This window comes from Microtus oregoni, unplaced genomic scaffold (genome assembly GCF_018167655.1).
Source record: "Microtus oregoni isolate MIOR12 unplaced genomic scaffold, Mior012 000009F_ref0000495, whole genome shotgun sequence".
Classification (NCBI taxonomy): domain Eukaryota; kingdom Metazoa; phylum Chordata; class Mammalia; order Rodentia; family Cricetidae; genus Microtus; species Microtus oregoni.
Window position 1 is genome coordinate 51,439,658 of NW_024543068.1, and position 19,754 is coordinate 51,459,411.

At 34.5% G+C, this 19,754-nt stretch overlaps 1 protein-coding gene across 10 annotated transcripts in view; it reads right to left on the minus strand.

The window, feature by feature from the left end:
- The window catches only part of Dgkb (diacylglycerol kinase beta), a 600,883-nt gene that overhangs the window by 335,585 nt on the left and 245,544 nt on the right, over positions 1 to 19,754 (minus strand). For all 10 annotated transcript variants that reach the window (XM_041658354.1, XM_041658352.1, XM_041658353.1 and 7 more), the window contains 3 exons: positions 16,006 to 16,091; positions 14,341 to 14,430; positions 10,070 to 10,230 (listed from right to left, as the gene is read on the minus strand). In XM_041658354.1, the coding sequence (XP_041514288.1) occupies positions 10,070 to 10,230; positions 14,341 to 14,430; positions 16,006 to 16,091 (337 nt within the window). The remainder of the gene's footprint in view (positions 1 to 10,069; positions 10,231 to 14,340; positions 14,431 to 16,005; positions 16,092 to 19,754) is intronic.

Genomic DNA, 19,754 nt, shown 5'->3' on the forward strand with positions numbered 1-19,754 from the left:
GCTATTTCTATTTCCTTAGGGGTTATAGATTGGTTTAAATTGTTTGCCTGATCTTAATTTAACTTAGGTAAATGGCATTGAGAAAATTGTCCATTTAATTTAGATTTTCCAATTTTGTTGAGTTAAAGCATGTCCTATTTATTCTTTCGGTTTTCTTGATTTTCTGTTGTAGTTTTCTTTTTTGTTTCTGATTTTGTTGATTTGGATATTCTCTCTCAGAGTTTTAGTTAGCTGGCATAAGGGTGTTTCTATCTTGTTGATTTTCTCAAAGAACCAACTCTCTGTTCTTTGACTCTTAGTCTTCCTTCCTTTCTTTCTTTCTTTCTTTCTATTTTCCTTCTTCCTTTCTATTTTATTGGCTTAAGTTAGATAATTTCTTGCAGTCTACTCTTGAATGTGCTTGCTTCTTTCAGTTCTAGAGCTTACAGGTGTACTGCTATGTTACAGTCTCTACATTTTCTTTATGAAGTCATTTAGTGCTATGAACTCTCCTCTTTGAACAACTTCCATTGAGTCTCATAAATGCAGGTGTGTTGTGCATTCATTTTTATTGAATCTGTGAAGTCTTTAGTTTCTTCCTTTTTTTTAGCCCCAACCCAGTATTTGTTCAGTGGAAACTTTTTCAGCTTCCATTAGTTTGAAATCATCCCACACACTATAGTGGGAGACTTTACTCTCCCACACCCACCACTGGAGAGTTCATACAGAAAAAAATCAGAGAAATATAGAAACATTATGAATCAAAATGACCTAGCAGATATCTACAGAACATTTTTTCCAAACACAAAATGATATACCTTTTTCTAAGCACCTCACGGAATATTCCCCAGAATTGACCACAAACTTGATCACAAAGCAAGTCCCAACAGATATAGGAAAATTAAATAGTCCCACATATTCTATCATATCAACAAAGATTAAATCTGGATATCAACATCATCAGAAAGCCTACATTTCTTATGATAAATAAAATGGGACTTAGAAAACTATTTTTGTAACAAATATTTTAGAGATTTTCTTAACATTAAATTCATTAGCTTTTCAGTTTCTTAACTACAATGTCTAAATTTATTATATTGTATATGAAATATTAATTAGAGGTTGGCAAGATAACTCATTAGGTAAAGACACTTGCCTCCAATCCTGATGACCTGAGATAGGTCTTGGACCTACACGGTAGGAGGAGAGAAGTGCCAACTCTAAGTGTTGTCCTCTGACCTTCACCCGTGTGAACATATGTAAACATAAACACAAAATAATTTAATGTGCTCATCTTTAAGTTATCATGAGTAGCAAATGATTATCAAATTAACAGATGTAATTAAAATCTTTATACTGATGGAATTTGATCAAAAAATTAGTTTAAGTGCTACAAGATAGTATCAGTTTAAGAATTACTTGTGTGCACTGATTTGTTCTTCAGTCTTGGCAATCAAACTCAGGAACTTGCACACACTAGGCAAGTGCACATGCTATGGTAAATACTTCTCCATGGAGTTATTATCCATTCACAATAAGGACGTTTATAAGATGAGCAGACAAACGATTGGACTAAAAGGTGATCATGTTCAGATGACAAATTTATTGGCCTTCAGATCAAAGCAAATACTTTGCCTTCGAAGTGAGTCAGTGACCACTTCTAAACTACAGAAAGATATTTCTAGTACATTATCAGGAATACTACATACTATGAGAAGGAGCTGAAAGCTGAAGATACCTCATCAGTACGAGTTCCACTATCTTGGAATTTATGTCAGTGAAAATTATGTAGTCATATTTTTTCCTATGTTGGCAGAATAAGGGGCTCTTACTGACTGACTAAGGCAAAAGGACATTAAATCATAGCTATGAAAATATCTATTTGATAGGACATTCGGGTAGTAATCTACGTGGTGCAGTAAAAGCCCACTTGTCTTTGTCAGATTTTTCCTAGTTTAGGAGAATACTTCCAGAGTGACTTCAGGAAGACTAATGTGGATAAAGGTTTCCTTTTCATGCCCCCGCCACTGCATCTTTTACTATGTATGATACAAATTCATTCTGAAGTTTTTCTACAAAACAGAAGTACCATTGCAGAAGTCAGGTTCCTTACTGACTTGCCTCTCCCTGTCTACTAGCTGACTTCAAATTTGAAGAGATTCTGAAGTACTACTTTCCGGTATGATTAACAGCAGTTACAAAATAAATATTAGGACATGGATAATAGAATTGGTCTAGTATAGTCTTCATGGGCATTGTCTTGAAGTTGTGTATCTCATTATGTTAGCAAGACAAAATAATTTATATTTATGGTAGCTATAATTTTTAATGTTTACGATCCATGTACTTTCCTTGACTTGGCCTCAGAGATCTAGGGGATATGAGATAATTTACAGTTCTCATTTAAACACACATACACACATACATGCACTCACATATCACATATGTTTAATTTACATACACACATGTGCACACACACACACATATATTCAGTTGCAAAGACAATCACCACTATCTTTAGTAAGAAATAGACTTTGTCGAGGTATTTCATTTATATTTTAATAAATAAAGCTTGCCTGAAGATCAGAAACATATAACAGCCACATTGGCCAGCCTTAGAGAGCAGGCAGCAATAACACACACCTTTAATCCCAGTAGTCACACTAGCTTACCATAGAAAGGAGGTAGTTCAGTTTTGCTGAAAATTTTCACTATTTTACAATTTAATACAATTAAAATATGAAGCCATATTAAAATTACTAATATAATATCTGTCTAAATGAGACAAAATTTATGGTCAACCAATCAAGTTGAATGATAATGCCAGTGTTCTAAAAATTATTTAAAATCCCAATGCAATAATCTAATTACAGGGAGACATAGTTGATAACAATTGACCTAAAAGATGATATATTTATTTTTAGAAAGCTAAATGTGCTTCATAGTTTAGCATTAAATAAATAGTAAGATAAATACATTAACAGTTTATAGTGAAGTGGGTGATTTAGTGTATGTTGTTGGAGTAAAAAAGTGCTAAAGTAGAGAATAAAGATAATACGAAAAGTGACTTCAAATTACTTCTTGATGAAGCAGCTCCCATTAAATTGGTATCAACCATTGTATACCACAGAAAGTGTGAAAACTATTTTCATTCTTGTGTAGCTTGGAAAATTGAATTCTTTTGCACAGGGAGCTCCCATGGAACATGAATTTTAAAGTTCCCACATAGGCTTCCTGTCCTTTTGAATTTGATCTTCCATCTCAAAGCCACAAGGGTGAGAACATGACTTTACAGAACAGACAAGGTTTGGTTATGGCTGGAGGAGTCACAACTGTCAACAGAATCAGAATGTAGGAATCTAACATTAATGACTCAGCAGATTTGACACTTTTAGGGTACCTCACGTGGAATCCCGGAAGAGAAATAGGTGAGGAGAGATGAACCTTAAGAAACAAATGACAAAAAGAAAACAACAATTGAAGAATCTGCTATTATTGACTGAAGACAGCGTAACATAGGCGAACTCCCTGTGTTGCAATGCATTGCTAATGATATAAGAAACAAAAAGCAAACTTCCATTGAGCAGGAGAATAACAGCCTGATGACATGTGAACCTGTCTTATTTTCTATCAGAGCAGCCAAGCTAGATGCAATCTTCGAATTGAACTCAAAATGCACTGGTTTGGTTTATTGTATCGCCTACTGGAAACCTACAACGAGACCCAATGAGAGGGACTGGGTTGCTCATACACCTTGGAGCACTGGTTCCTCTCTTCTTTCCAGTATTTAAAGTCACTAGCAATGTATAATTGCTCACATACCTGAACAAATAAACAGCAATGGTGTATCCATGAATGAAAGAACTGGTCCAGCAGTGACCATTAACTCTCAGCAACTAAGACAGCATCGTATCTCATGTTAACAGCAGGCAAGGACACAGATAAGGTTAAAAGTTAGTATTGCATTGAGAATTAAGTATTGTGGTGTTTGCTTCTGCACTTTAAAGTATATTCGATTAATAGCCTGACAGTAAGAAAGTAGAACCACAGTTCTAAATCACATTAACCGTAAGAAATAAATGTTCATTTATCTCTATATTTCCATGTGCTGGGTGATATCTTTGTTAACATCTTATTACATTTTAGGGCTTTTAAAGCATGATATTAGAGATACAGCTTTATAAAGCCTTAGAAATTTGATTGCCACTGTTCTCATTGCTCCCATTTCAGTAGTAGCTTTAGGCATACTTCAATCATTTAATCCTTATTATGACCTTCAAGTAGTTTCTATGATGGCCTCTTCTGTTTGCTTTGGCAGGAGTAGGAGTTTTTACTCATGGACAAGTTGCTTTTCTCATTTAAAGAGAAATGAATGCAATATAGTGATATGGCTTTTGGAATTAGAAACATTTCATTTCCTCTTAATGATGTCCAATAAAATTTGCACCCTCAGTTTTTGTTATTTTTCTCTTGTGGTTTAGATTTTGACAAATGAGAATATAATGGCTTACAAAATATTCGTGCTTTTAATATTTAACATATACCATCAAATTATTTTCCAACCGTTTTAAATTTATAGGCTTATCACACAATATAAAGCTGCCCACTTTTAGCTGGTCAGTGGTGGCATAAGCCTTTAATCTGAGCACTCCAAAGGAAGAAAAAAGGCAGATCTCTGTGAGTTTGATGCCAGTCTGGTCTACATGAGCTAGTTCCAGGATAGGCTCCAAAGCTACAGAGAAACCCTGTCTCAAAAAACCAAAAGAAGAAAAAGAAGAAGAAGAAGGAGAAGGAGAAGGAGAAGGAGAAGAAGAAGAAGAAGAAGAAGAAGAAGAAGAAGAAGAAGAAGAAGAAGAAGAAGAAGAAAAGAAAAAAAGAAAAAAAGAAAAGAAAAAGGTGCCCATTTTTAATCTTTAATCTTAGAAATAGTATATGGTAACCTTTGTAATTTTCACAATATGGTAACACATTGCATAACACTACATTTCGTTGTTCATGAAAACTATTTTCCTCTGTTCTTTTTAACTATTTTCCATTTTCTCTGTTTTTTCCTATATTTCCATTAGATCAATGGCTCTCAACCTCCTTACGCTGTGACCCTTTAATACACTTCCTCATGTTGTGGTGACCCTGAACCAAAAACTTATTTTTGCTCCTACTTCATAACAGTAATTTTGGTACTATGGATAATAATATAAATATCTGATATGCAGGATATCTGATATACGATAACTGTTAAAGGACTGTTGGACTCCCGAAGGGGCTGAGAACCATTGCATTAGATCCTTTATCTAGTTATCACTTTGCTTTTATATTTTGTGTCAGCCTTGCAGCATGAACAGAACTTATTGTCACCCAAACCACTTCCCTGAGTACTGGGATTTCACGTACATGTCATGAAATCTGCTATTAGATTCTCATCTTGGGGGGTGCATCTTAAAAAGATTTATTTTCTTTATTTTATGAGTATGTATATTTTAACTGCATGTATGTATTGCACCATGTACATGCATGGAGATCAGAGGAGGGTGACAAATACCTGCACCTGGAGTTAGAGACGGTTGTGAGTCACAGTACAGGAGCTGGGAGTGGAAACCCAGCCCAGTCCTCTGCAAGAGCAACATGTGCCCTTAACCAAAGAGCGATCTCTCCAGGACCTCTCATGTTTTGATTATAAAATGAGCAAACTTAGTTTATAATCTTATGTTTATTAATATCTAGAAGTATGTTTGTGGCATTTACTTATAAGTGGTACTAACATGCATTTCAAATGAGAAAAATTATGAAAAATGTAAAATATTTCCCCTTTAAACATTTGAGATTTTCTCCTTCATGAGGCAATTTTTTCCTACATAAATGACACCTATATCCATGATGCATATCACACATGACCAGGAAGATGAATTATAATTTTTTCTTCAAATGAATAAGTAGCACTACCCCATCAGTTATTGCCTCCTTCAATCTTATCCAGGGATCTGGAATTCAGCATATGCTAAACAGCATATTGTCTATGCATTTCTTGGTCCCCTGTTTAGTATCACTTTCTACTCAGTTCTATTTATTTTTATCATAGTATATTAGCTATAGTTTCTTAGCAATATTTAGCATATGGCAAGAACATTGACCATTGTAGGTACATTATTACAGAAAAGTACAATGGCATTCATCCAATTACAAACTGCAGTTTATTAATAGGACCACTAATCCCATTACAATTCTCAGCAGCAATTATCAAAATGTGTAAATTAATTCTGCTGCAACACTGAATTTTGTGTAACATTAAATCTTTCCATAAAATAACATTAAAACCTTATTTTATAACTTTACACTGTTTTCCTCATTCATGCGCACTATCTTTTTATTTATTAATTATATATAATACATGATTAATATATGGTTATTACTTCTAAATAAAAGTTTCTATTCAGGAGTTTAACTTACTTTAGTTTCTGGACATATTTTTAAATAATATACTTTTGCTGTAACTGTATGTAATCTTAAAATAACAACAAACATTTTATATATATGCATATACAGTATTTAAATTTCTTGAGACTAAATTAATTTGCTTCTAACAGTGGACTCAAAATGATAGAAGAATCATTTTTTTCTTTTTCATTTTAGTTGTAACAGTGCTACAATCCCTAAATGAAGATAATAGTAACAATGGAATTTTTTAGTGATAAGAGCTACCCGCACTTGCTTCTCTTTAAAGAACTGTGATGGTTCTGGTTCATCTCGGCAACGAAAAAAACCATCAGTCATTATGTTGTGTTCTCTGTTGCTTTTCCTCTGCAGGGCTGGGGACTCGATCCCAGGGCCTTAGAATACTAGCTCTGTTGATTTATTTATTTGTAACTTTGCCATTTGCATCTATAGGCAAATATTCTTTAAGGGTAGCTATATTTAGAATGGTGAGTTTTGCTAGCTTTGGAATATAAACCAGCAACTCTTCCTAACTATCACTCTTAAATATCTTAAAATTTTGAGGATTATTTTTTAAAAAGATTCATTCATTTATTTTGTGTACAGTGTTCTGCCTGCATGTATAGCTGCAGGCCAGAAGAGGGCACCAGATCACATTACGGATGGTTGTGAGCCACAATGTGGTTGCTGGAAATTGAACTCAAGACCTCTAGAAGAGCAAATACTCTTAACCCCTTAGCTGTCTCTCCAGCCAGAAGATTTATACTCAAAGGAAAAGTAAGTTTAATTGTTCCCAGCTTTAGAGCATGTTGAACTTTCCCCAGCTCTAGTAGACACACACACAGACACACACACATGCACAGTGTTATCTTCAGCTATATATGGAGATTAATGGTTCTTAAAAACTTGATAACAGAAAAGCAGACATAGAATCAACCAGAATCATTTTAGACATGAGAAATGGTGGAGTCATCTCAGATCCACTGAGAGAAAAACATTGAGTGCTGAAATTTGCTATGCAGCTGCATCTGAACAAATCCTGTTGATTCTGCCTTTGACTTGAGGATGGGCACAGGAAGACTCCCTCCCTTCCCAGCAAATATCAGCTCTTTACATGGTCATGGAAAATGTTCCATTTCTCAGACTGACTTGAAAACACAGTTGACACATTTAAAATCACTTAAATGTCAACAATAGCATATGTCTCCTCCCTCTCTCTCCTCCTCTCCCCACGTCTATCTCTCTCTCTCCTAAAAACAGTCTTAGTCAGTAGTTCACATATTTCATTAATCATGTGAAGAAGGACCCTAAGTTTTGTGTGTCATTTTAATTTCATTGTTAACTGTGCTCCAACTTTCTTGCCTCTTTGCAACTCTTTTTAAATAAATAAATATATTTTTTCCTTACACACATATGTGCAAACACAATACACAATAACTAAGTCTCAGGGAGCATTTCCAAAGAGGTCAGAAAGATTGTAATTCCTAATCAGTTATCCAAAACCAAGAGCCTAAAAAGCATATACAAACAAGCAACATTAAATGGGCCGAGCAATGCTTATGTGTGGTAGGATGTTCTTCTGTATATGTGCTGTTTTGCCTGGTTAATGAGTAAAGCTGTTTTGACCAATGGCTTAGCAGAGTAAAGTCAGGAAGGAAATCTGAACAGAGATAGCGAGAGAGAGTAGGCAGGGTCAAGAAAATACAAGAAGTGAGATTCCAGCAGCAGCCAAAAGAAAAAGACCCAGAACAGAGTCAAGGCTACAACTATGTAGTGATACACAGCTCAATAGAAATGGGTTAGTTTATAAGAGAAAGCTGGACAGTAATTGTCTGAGTCATTGAACAAACAATTATATTTAATATACTAGCCTCTGAGTAGTTATTTTTTAAGCAGCTGCAGGTGAACAAGAGAAAATGGTCCAGGGGGACCCAGAAGAATGCAAAAGAGATTCTTGATACACATATGTGTGGATTATACATACATACATATGCATATATGTGTATATAATATTATATATATAAAATTATAATATAATACACTCACCTGCATGCACACAAATATATATATATATATAATTATCCATAAGAACCTTTAGCTATTTAATTCTTGAATTCATTTACACATATAATTAATAAATATGCACAATATCTATGAATAATATGTTTATACTTCTCTGTAAAATTTCTGTTATTTGGGTAAATATAATAACTATGCTATTAATTGTCATCTAGTTCATGCTATCATTTTATCTAAGAATTAATACCAAGTTTTTTTATTTTCTTTTTAGTAATTTCTAGAAAATGAAATTTTAAAGTACGTAAGAATATTATCTTTAGTTTTACTATGTTGATTTCCAGTTGCCTTCTTAATTTCATTTGTATTTCCAAGAATTATCTAAAAATATGTTGTAAAAGTTTCAATTGTTAGATGTGTTGGCCTCTGTAAATCGCCTTTAATATACTTTTGAGTTGGGTGAATTATTGCAGATAATTTTTATTTTAAGATTTCTACTTTTTTATGCAATTGATGTTCTTTATGGCCAACTTGACTGATTTTTAATAAATCTTTCACAGATACTCCCCAAACAAATGAACTAAAACCAAAAACAACAGTTATTTGCCCGAATAATGTGAATTTCTCAATAGTTTTTTAAAAGGTTTTCAAATTGTAAGGAAAATCATAGACTTTATTCAGATGGTGGCTAAGTGTGACCAGAGAGACAGAAAACACGAGTCCCAGTTCAGTTTGTTTCCCTCTTTAAGATCCACAGATATTTTCAGCTTTTGATTGCATAGATATGCTGCAGGTCAGGCCTTAGTCCTTAGGATATGCATTTGTACTGAGTCCATGTGGGAACAATTACTGCAATAAGTACATCTGCTAAACTAACACAATACCAAAACCCAGTACATGGGTGTGCTAGGCTTCAGCATCTGTTGGATTCAGGCATACCAACGTGACAGAAACTATTTAGAGAACTCTAGTATAATGTTTGAGTCTAATGGACCTTAATTTTGAAATGAACATCTTTAAATTCTTTTTCTTTTCTTTATCTCTTATTTCTACTGCCTACTGTCATGAAATATTATTTTAATATGTGTTACATTTGTTAACACTGTGGAGTATTTGCTTAATGATGCAAAGATGCTCTGCATTCTTTCATGTGTCATTTCTGTAACTCTGTGAAGCAGTGCTATTTTGCCTGCCTAAAAGACCAAATTGGTTGAATAAACAGCTTTCACCTTGTCTTATTGTATCTTGTTTTGTCTTGTCTGGTTCCACTTTCTTGGTGACCTATACTTTTCTGAAGAGGAAACTGACTCAGTAATTAAGAGCAATTAAGATGCTCTTCTAGAAGACACACATTCATTTTGCATCACCTCATGGTTGCTCTATCTGTAACTCCAGTTCATCTCAAGGTTCCATACCCTCTTCTGGCTCCATGTGACCAGGCACACATATGGTACATAGATATACATGCAGTCCCAAAAGTGTAGCACATAGGTAAGTAAATTCTGAAGGAAGAGAAAAGGGGTATTTCCTAAAAAAAAAAAAATGCTAACATAATTTTTTATGATCAGTAAATTTTCATAGATTAAAGCATTTCATTGAGTATTAAAGACAGGTATAAAAAGTAGGGTTTAGTGGGCAATCTTACCACGCCAATGGAGAAGTAGTTGTTGATGATGCTGTAAGGCACAGGGTCTCCTTTCTCATCCTTGTCATTGGGTATGACTTCAAACTTCCACCTGTCCAGCATTATTTCTGTGCTGATCTCAATGTCCTTTAGGATTTTCATCAGGTTCTCTCCTTCATAGCCTAATCAAAAGTGTTACAGTGAGATAAAACATAAACCATCTGACGGGAGTTACACATGCACAGTTAATTATCATTGCTTAATTATATAAATTATTCTGAAGTCAAATAATGCATTTTACTGCTAATTTTAGTGTACATTAAGTACTGAACTTAGTCTGATAATTACACCAACATTTCAGGATTAGTTTTGGCTTCCAACAAATATTCGTTTCTTGTAATATAAATTCTCAGTTTACCCAAATGCTGAACAATGTTTCTACCACACATCCATCACACTTGTGTACCAATGCATTAAAATGTAATTCATTTTCAGTTCTATATTCTATAAGCATACTTTACATAAAATACCAGCTTCCACCTTACCGATGAAATTGTGGACCTAGTTGCAATGTTAGATTTTCCATCTGTCACTTATCTTCACCTTTCCTTCTAGTGGCAAAGAAAATAAGCTGTACATTCTGGGCATACTTCAATCTATTTCATAATTTGTCTACTCGTAGTGCATCTATGCTTTCTAGATGAGAACCCTTATTTTGGCAGCCACCTCCCACCATAAGGCATTACTTGGACATCTTGTCTAAACTTTAACCCATGTTCAAAACTGCCCTTCTCTTAGAATAAGTACACTGCAATAAATGTTTATCTTTAATACTGAAGGCGTCCCTTGCCAAATTGCCAAGTCCATGCATTAATGGATGAGCTATAGATAGTTAATATAGATACCCTGTGTTGATTCAATATTATAGTCTTTACAATGTACCTATAAGTGCACAGTATGCAGTGAGGACTGAGGAGTACATGGTGGATATTAGTGTGCATGTTTCTTAACCTCCCAGTGCTTGACCAATGTGCTCAGTGTTACACATCTGATGAGAAACAGTTTTGCTTGCACATGCTGTAAATAAATAAATTTGTTTTTTTTTCCTTCGTAAATAAATCCTAACCAATAGTTGGTTCCATTTCCCTGGTGATGCTGCTTAGGAATGTTGGTGCCATGATTCTCCTAGAAGCCTTTCCAGTTTTCTGGCAAGCACAGTAATTTTAAGGCTGAAATTGTACATCTAGATTCTCTGCTGGTTAGGGGATATCGATAAACACTGTGGCCCCAACTCTCCAACTCTAATACTCACCACCTACGCAATAAGTACCATGGCAATCCCACCAGGCTTCCTTTAGCCATTGCAATAAGAAACTATGCTTCCTTCTTCACAGTTTAGCACCTGGTGAAAGGCCCTTAGGAGGGCCTTGTAGACCATCTGGCTAATGGTAGTCTTCATAATTCACTCTTCCATAGCTCTGAGCTTTGCTGAATCTATATCATTTTTCACAGATTTATAGCTGATGTTTCTTAACAAAGATTTACTCTCTAAAAGGATAAGAGTCACTTATTTATTTCCCCTCTGCTGGGCCAGAACACAGTAAGCACTTTGAGAATTCATCTTTAATCTGATCTTTGACACACAATGTAACCCTCATTTCATTCACCAAGAGTATTTATGTAGTTTTGTATGAATCTAACCTGTGTGAATATGGAATTCTTTATTCAATTTGAGATTTAATTCACTTGATAATGTGAAAATAGGAAAATAATGTACTAAATTTTCAAAGCTCAAACATTTGAAAAGATCAAATACGTATACCAAAAGACCACAATAAAACACACTCATAGTTCCCTCTCTCCAATCAATACACATATCTGAAAATCAGTGGACATGAGCATCTTGTAATGATTATGTCTTTATCTTACAGCGTCATGGTCATTAACTGAATACTAATATCATTTTACTATAACATCCTTTTGAAAATTCCAAGTACAATATATGCTATGTATTTTACTTAGCTTCCAATTCTGTGTATGCAACAAATACAAATTTGAATGTGTATATATGGAACAAAAGTTCTCAACTTTGTTGTAAATCACAGTTGCTTAGGTAATTCTTTTCTCTTTCGTTTTCAAATGACGGATGTCTCCTAGAGTCCCAGCCCAAGGGATTTTTAGTCAGCACATTGAGGGTAGGGTCAACCATTTATTTTTTAACAAGCTCCCATGGGTTTCTTTCTTTGGAGACTCTTTCAAACTTCTCATAGTATGTTTAGATTAAAAAATATTTAGAAAATATTTAGAATTTTCCCACATTTCTTACAGAAGCCAACTGGAAATGCAAAATCTAGGAAAGTGAAAACAGCTACAGATGCATACATCACCACCAGAATACAAAAGATGGAAGAGAGAATCTCAGGTGTTGACGACATGATAGAAGAAATGGCCAAATAAAATGCTAAATCTAAAATAGTCCTGACACAAAATATCCAGAAAATCTGGGACACTATGAAAAGAACAAACCTAAAAAGGATAGGAATAGAAGGAGAAGAATCACAGCATAAGCACAGACAACAACTTCCTGATCAGTACCTGATGGCACAGGTACTAAGAGCAATAATAAATAAATGTGACCTCATGAAACTGAAAAGCTTTTCTAACCCACACCTGAAACTATGTGGTGAGCCACGAACCAGAAGCTGCACAGCCAAGACCCAGGGTAGAACCAAGTAAAAATGGAAGAAAAGTCAATGACACGATCTCTAATGATACTGTGCTATACTCATAGATCAATGCCTAGTGCAACTGTCATCAGAAAGACATTGTCCAGCAACTGTCCAGAGAGACCAACATCCAAACACTAGGTGAAGTCTCAGAGAAGTTGTAGAAGACGGGGAGGAAGAATCCTAGGAACCAGAGGGATAGAGAACACCATAAGAACATGACCTACAGAATCAACCAAGGAAGGTCCATTGAGACTCAATGAGACTGAAGAGGCATCACAGATCCTGTATTGGCCTACCTGAGCTAGGTCCTCTGCATAGACATTATGGTTGTCTATTTTGGTGTTCTTGTGTGACCCCAAAGAGTGGGTGTGGGAGGTATCACTGATGCTTTTACCTTCGCTTGTTAATCTTTTCCTCCTAGTGGGTTGCCTTGTCCACTAACAATATCAAGGCTTCTGCCTAGCCTTATTATAATTTGTTATGCCATATTTGGTTCATATACCTGGCAGGCCTACCCTGCTTTTTTTTTTACTAAGAAAAGGTAAGAAGGAGTGGGTCTAAGGGAGAGGGCAGGAGGGAGAAGACTGGGAGTAGTGGAAGTTTGGAAAACTTTGGTCTGAATTTAACAGATGTAAAGAATAAAAGTAAATAAAATATTTGCAATTTAATTATTTCTTATTTTGTACATTCAGGGATTAACTAGTAATCTATAGATGATTATAATGTCTCATCAAAGTATTTCAGACTCATTGCTGAAATGTTGCCTCCATTTGCACTTTGCTTGATTCTCTATCCCACTGTCAGTTCCATACTTAAAAAAGGGCTCCTTACTAATTTTCATTCCTTGAACCCTAAATTTTGTCCCCTCTGCTTATGAAGTCCACACCCAGTTTTATGAGATGTTGTCACTATGATTCCATTAGTTTCCCCTCTGATAGAGAGGGTTTTTCTTTATTGGAATCGCTTCACTTGTTTTAGAAAGTCTTAAGTGTAACACATGATTTTATATGAGTAGAATTTCTATGATTTTTCCTTCCTCTTGTCAAGTATAGAACCCAAGGGTTACCACGATGTGAATCTAAAATAACAGTGCTTAGGGTATTCATTTCTGAGAAAGGAGTTGTTTTATCGTATTGGTAATAAAGTCAGTCTAGAAGATGATTTCTTTGTGTGTTGTCCACTCACACTCCTTGATCATCCTTCACATTAGGATGTAATAACTTCTACCTAGTTTCTGCACTAGAAGATAATAATAGTGAATTAAAAGTCTGAATATTGATTTAGAGTTTGTTTCTTGTATTTTATTTTCTAAGCAAGAAAAACCCAAGTCAGAGATGCTTAAGAACTTGTCCTTTGAAGACCAAATCTGTAATTTATATTTAATTAGAGCCATCACCCAATCTTAACTCTGCAGCTCATTTTGTCTTTCCAAACTCTTTATTATTGTTTAAAATGCTTTAGTAAGCAAAGATCACCTCATTTATTGACTACAACCACATGGTCACCATTATACAGTAAAGGCAGTCTCCTACTTTCAGATGAGTTATTTTGCAGCTGTCTTACCTCCACCCCACCGCAGGCATCTTGCTAGATCATTGCCAGTCCCAAGAGGCAGAATAGCAACTGGAGGGTGCTTTACTACATTGGCTTTTTCTGTGGAATAGGACAAGGAGAAAAACAATTTTAAATCAAATTGAACAACAGTAATTAGGAAACTAACTTACATTGAATAAATAATTTGACCAAGCACATGCAAATAGAAACAAGTTAATTTTTACAAATCAATTACAACTGACAATGTCTATGTAGTTATGTAGTTGTGGTAACCGGATATATATATATATATATATATTATAATATATTATATATATATATAATTTATAAAGTAACAGAGATTCTTCATAGAACTCATAGGAGGAAAACTGTTTAAATATCTTGTTTTAACTCAAAATTGTGTGTGTGTGTGTGTGTGTGTGTGTGTGTGTGTGTGTACATGAAACAGGTACATGAAGCTTAGGAACACATGTCACCATGGGATCTATACTGCTTGGAACCTATAAATTTCCTGCACCATCAACTCTAGTGACACTCTATTTTAATTGAGAATAGTAAATTCTAAAAAAATAAATAAATTATTCTGAGTAATGCTGATCAATTGTTTCTATCCATAGTATTTCAATATTTCAAAGCAAATGAATAGAGCATTACTGCTGGATGACCTGAGAACCTCAGGCTTGTTCCCTTAAGGTTTATTTAGATTTAACTTTACATTTAATAGTATTTTAGGTTCCAAGCAGTTTAGATCTGTCACCAAAATTCCACGTTCTTTTATTTGAACCATGACAAATATATTTGCCTCTCAAGAATTTATATTTTCTTTCCCTTTCCCTCCTAAGTTCATGAAGTCAGTGTGTGGGTATGTATATGGATCAATTGACGAGATGACTTGCAGATAAAACACAGTGCAATACCACTGAATTTGGGGTATACAATGAGCCAAAAACTCCCAGTGTTTTCATTTTTAAAACCCTTACTGGTGTATAACCACTTATACCTTTGCTGAATAATTTTTATAATTATCAAATTTTAGCTTTTACATAGGAATCATTTACAAATATTTTCTGTCTTTCATTAGAATTCCAATACCAGAATTTTTACTGTGCATTTTCATGCAACATTAGTAGATTAAATTGCTAGATTTGTAAGGAAAGTGTTGATGATGACATGTTCTTTCTTGGATTCTCTGCACACAGGCAGCTGGGGGATAGGAGGGATTCCTCCAGGCTGAGACTAGTGACTGGCATTCCCACCAGGACGTTTGCAGTTTGAGATGTTTTTCAGTGATTAACAAGACAGAATGTTCTGATTTTCACTTCTTTAAAAGGAAAAAAAATGTGTATTTGTAGAGAACAAACTTTCTTCGAATTAATATTGATTTGGAAATGACCTGTAGATAATAAAAATTACTGAACTCAGAGACTAAAAGAATTTAAAGAAAATATTTGCTTGAAACGTATCAACTTTAGAATATCAAGACATTATATATTTCAAACTATGAATGTGTTCCAAAAAGGGACACATCTGAAAAGAAAACTGCAAGAATTTTCAGAATTCATTCATCATGATGCTTGATACTTGATAGACAGAAAGACCAAGAGGTGACAGAAGACCAACAGAAGGTAAGGTTACTAGTCTCACCCAAGCGCATTAAACATAGGACTTCATTACCTATGCAATCCAAAATCCAGCCCACTGTCCCATCTCCACCGCATGCTAACACTCTGAAGTCAGGGACATCCCGGAAAAAGTGCAACCTGAAAAATAAGTATTTTATGGCATATTATTTACATTTCAATACTTCCTTATGTATTTTTATTATTCTTAGCTTTTTTCAAATAACTTACATTTTTTAACTTACAAAAAAATATAAATATTGCTATCTTACATATCTATCGAATATCATTTTGTGAATATATATTCCAGATCTTGTCTTTAAAATTTGTTTAAATTTATTTATTCAAGGTTCTATAGGAAATTTAATTTATTTTTATAAAAAGCCGAATTCAAAAAAATATGATACTAAATTATAACATTCATAAGGACATCCTCGCAGATGTAATCGAAACACACATAATCCAGAATAGTATATGAAATACAATTTCTTTATTAAGTTTTGTCAATCAGCCATTGTCTTTTGAAAATTTATTTAGTCATGATTACGTGTCAGTCACTCTAACGTGTTCCCACTTTTCTTTTCTCCATTACTGGGAGACATTGGTCAGCCTGCAGTTAAATGTTAGCTTTCAGAATTTCCTTAGCACTTGCAGTCTGCCAATAGAGGAGCCAAACTTGATTCACCTTGTCTCTGACCTGGTCAACAGATTTACTACCCAGGGGTGATCAAGCTTAATTGCTGGGTTAGCTGTGCTAAATACCCGCGGCTCCTGTTCGCACTGCATGCGGTGCAGTCATTACCACACCTGCGGGGAGGACAGTCAGAAGGCAGGCAATGTATCCCACCTTAAAGTCCTCCTTGCTATTTTCCAGCAAATGAAACGTGGAAGCAGAGGAGAAGCTGGTGCACCCTCTTTCCCCTTGCCCTATGTATCAGCGTTGAGTACAATGTGGTACGGAATCACCCACGTCATTTTTCTCTACGTTGGATATTCATATACAAACAGCCATCTAGAAAGCTTCATTATGCATCCTATATATTTTATTCACTTTAATATTTTATGTATGAGAAAGTGAGAGAGCGGCTGAGGAAGAAAGGGAGGAGGGGTGAAGGAGAAGTGGGGGCTACTTGTGTGAATGGCAGAGAAAGCTAAAATAGGTTGGAACCCAGTTAGACACAGTGTGGAAAGGGTGATGTGGATGGTGGGAACCAAAGTCTGGTCCCTCGTAGAGCAGTAGGTATTCTTAAATTACTTCATCGACTTCTCTTCATCCACTGAGTCATCACTACCCATATTAAACATCCATGAGACTGTACCATATACACATGTAAAAAAATTTCTTAGCTTAAAACATTACAGAGAGATCTGTCTGTATTTCTACCACCTGCAGATATATAGGATTCTTCGTGGATTTTGTTATTTATGAAAATCCTTTATAGATTCAGTATGAAATCGTGCATTACACTGGTTGTCACAGGAACGAATGGATTCCAGCATTAAATAATTTGCTTTTCTGACCTTTAAACTGTGTATGGCATTTCATTATTACAGGCTGGAGAAGTGACTCAGTGAGAAAATTACTTCCTTGGCATGTGTGAGGTGCTGAGCTCAGTCCCCAGTAACATAAATTTTCAGAGCCGGTCTTGTACACTATTATAAAAATTACTATTCTAGTTACCATTTGAGTCGCTTTTGTATGAAAATTTGCATGTGTATGAAGGCTGTTTTAGAGTACAATGTTCTGCGACATTTGCTTTATTGCTCTTAATGACTCCCAGAGTGGAGAGTGTCCAATTCCTTGAAACCCTTGAATAGTACAAACATTTGAATATTACAACATGGCTCTCGAGAGTTTAAACATCAGTTTGTGTGTGTAATGTAATGTCTCTTTAGCACAGTTGAGCATTCCCACAGGTATCTTGGTGACGTGTGGCCTTTCCCATGAACAGTACTATCCAAACCTTGAGAATTACTTCAACTGAGTGTTAATGTTATTTAACAAACATTTCCATATTATGAGTGATAATTTACACTTAAATGAAATTCATTTGAAGATATTTTCAAAGCTATAGAAACATTATATGAGAAAATACATATAATTTAACTGAGCCCACCATCTGGTAATAAAATCCATAGATATTTAACACGAATGTATCTTTCCGTTCTTTGGATATTATATTGTGTATATTTTCCCTCTCTTGAATCTGTGGCGAATATTTTCCTCCACTCCTTCTCCACTTCTGCACTGTGCACAATGTGGTGAGTACCTATGTGCCAATCTCCCCTTTACAGAACATCTTTGACAACCCTTGTGCTCTTCTGTTTCTTCCCATGTAATATTCTTCCTCTCTATGTGCCAATCCCCCCTTTACAGAACGTCTTTGACAATCCTTGTGTTCTTCTGTTTCTTCCCATGTAATGCACTTCCTCTCTCACACAGGTGAATCTGAGCATGTACGCTTTATTCACCACTCTGCAATTCCCCCTGGCACTGGTACTAACTTTTCATCAATGATGTTTCCCTAAACTTTTCTATGCATAACTGTTTCTTTGCTATTTCCACTGATATGTGAAATTCCAATTATGGGAATATGCCTTTCAAATTCATTTCAGAGACACTTGGCTGGTAGATCTATGCAGTTATAAAGATTTTTTTTTGTATTTGCTTCCTACTATTATAAGCAGTGTTTGCTTGGAGAGTATTATAATTGAGACACTCCAATACAATGCAATTGACTCATTCTGAAATACAGCAAACAAGTGTTCAGACAAATGTAGTCCACTTAGTTCATCCTCTCCAGTATTTTGATTCTTTTCAATCTTTATAAAGAAAATTTTTGATTAATTTCTATTCGTTTGATTCTTGTTAAAATTTCTTAATTTGTCTTCATTTTAATCATTTAGTTTGTATTTTATGGAAATAATTTAAGAATTGAACATTCTTTTTACTCCAATATACACTAATATGGATTTAAATGAAAATGAATTCAACTACAATGTGTTCAAATTTATAAATCTCTTGATGAATAACTAAGACTTGTGTAAATGAAAATCTTCTATTTGCAATAAAAAGAATTTACATATAGTTTCTCTTTCACTTTATCTGCTGCCTACCGTTGCTTTAGTCTAGCAAAATTTTCAATTTATTTTTATCCATTTCTACATTTATTAAATAACTGAATAACCACTCAGACAATGGGAATTTTAACAGGATTAGAAAGCATGAGAACCATGCATTCTCTTCTGCCCTTACTTGGATTTCTCCATCTTTGCATCAGCACAGTTCTCTCCCAATCACTTTTACTTTCTAGGATGTGTATAAGCCAAAGGACGTAAAGAATTTTCCCTTGAAACTTTGCTTTGAATATATGTTTTTAAAGTAAACTTTAAAAATAATAAGAAATAAACCTAAATCAATATTAAAGATATAAAACTAATCAATTATAAGTATGATAAAATCCCTCATATTTGAATATAAGATATTGGATATGCTAATTTGTTAGTATTATTCAATAAAATATATATTTTTAATATAATATTAAATATATTTTATATATGTTCAGATATTTTATTTACATTTTGAGAATATTTAAAATTATGTTTACTGATACTAATGTTACTTTTTCCTGGGAAACAATTTTCCCATTATATATTTGATGGAGGAAGGTCATTGGTTAAATAAAAAGAAACTGTGTGGCCCTCATTGGTTAGAAGATAGGTGGGAGGAGGAAACAGAACATTCATTTTTACTATGAATAAGGTACTCTTTGGAGACACTGATGTGATTTCTTTAGTTTAAAT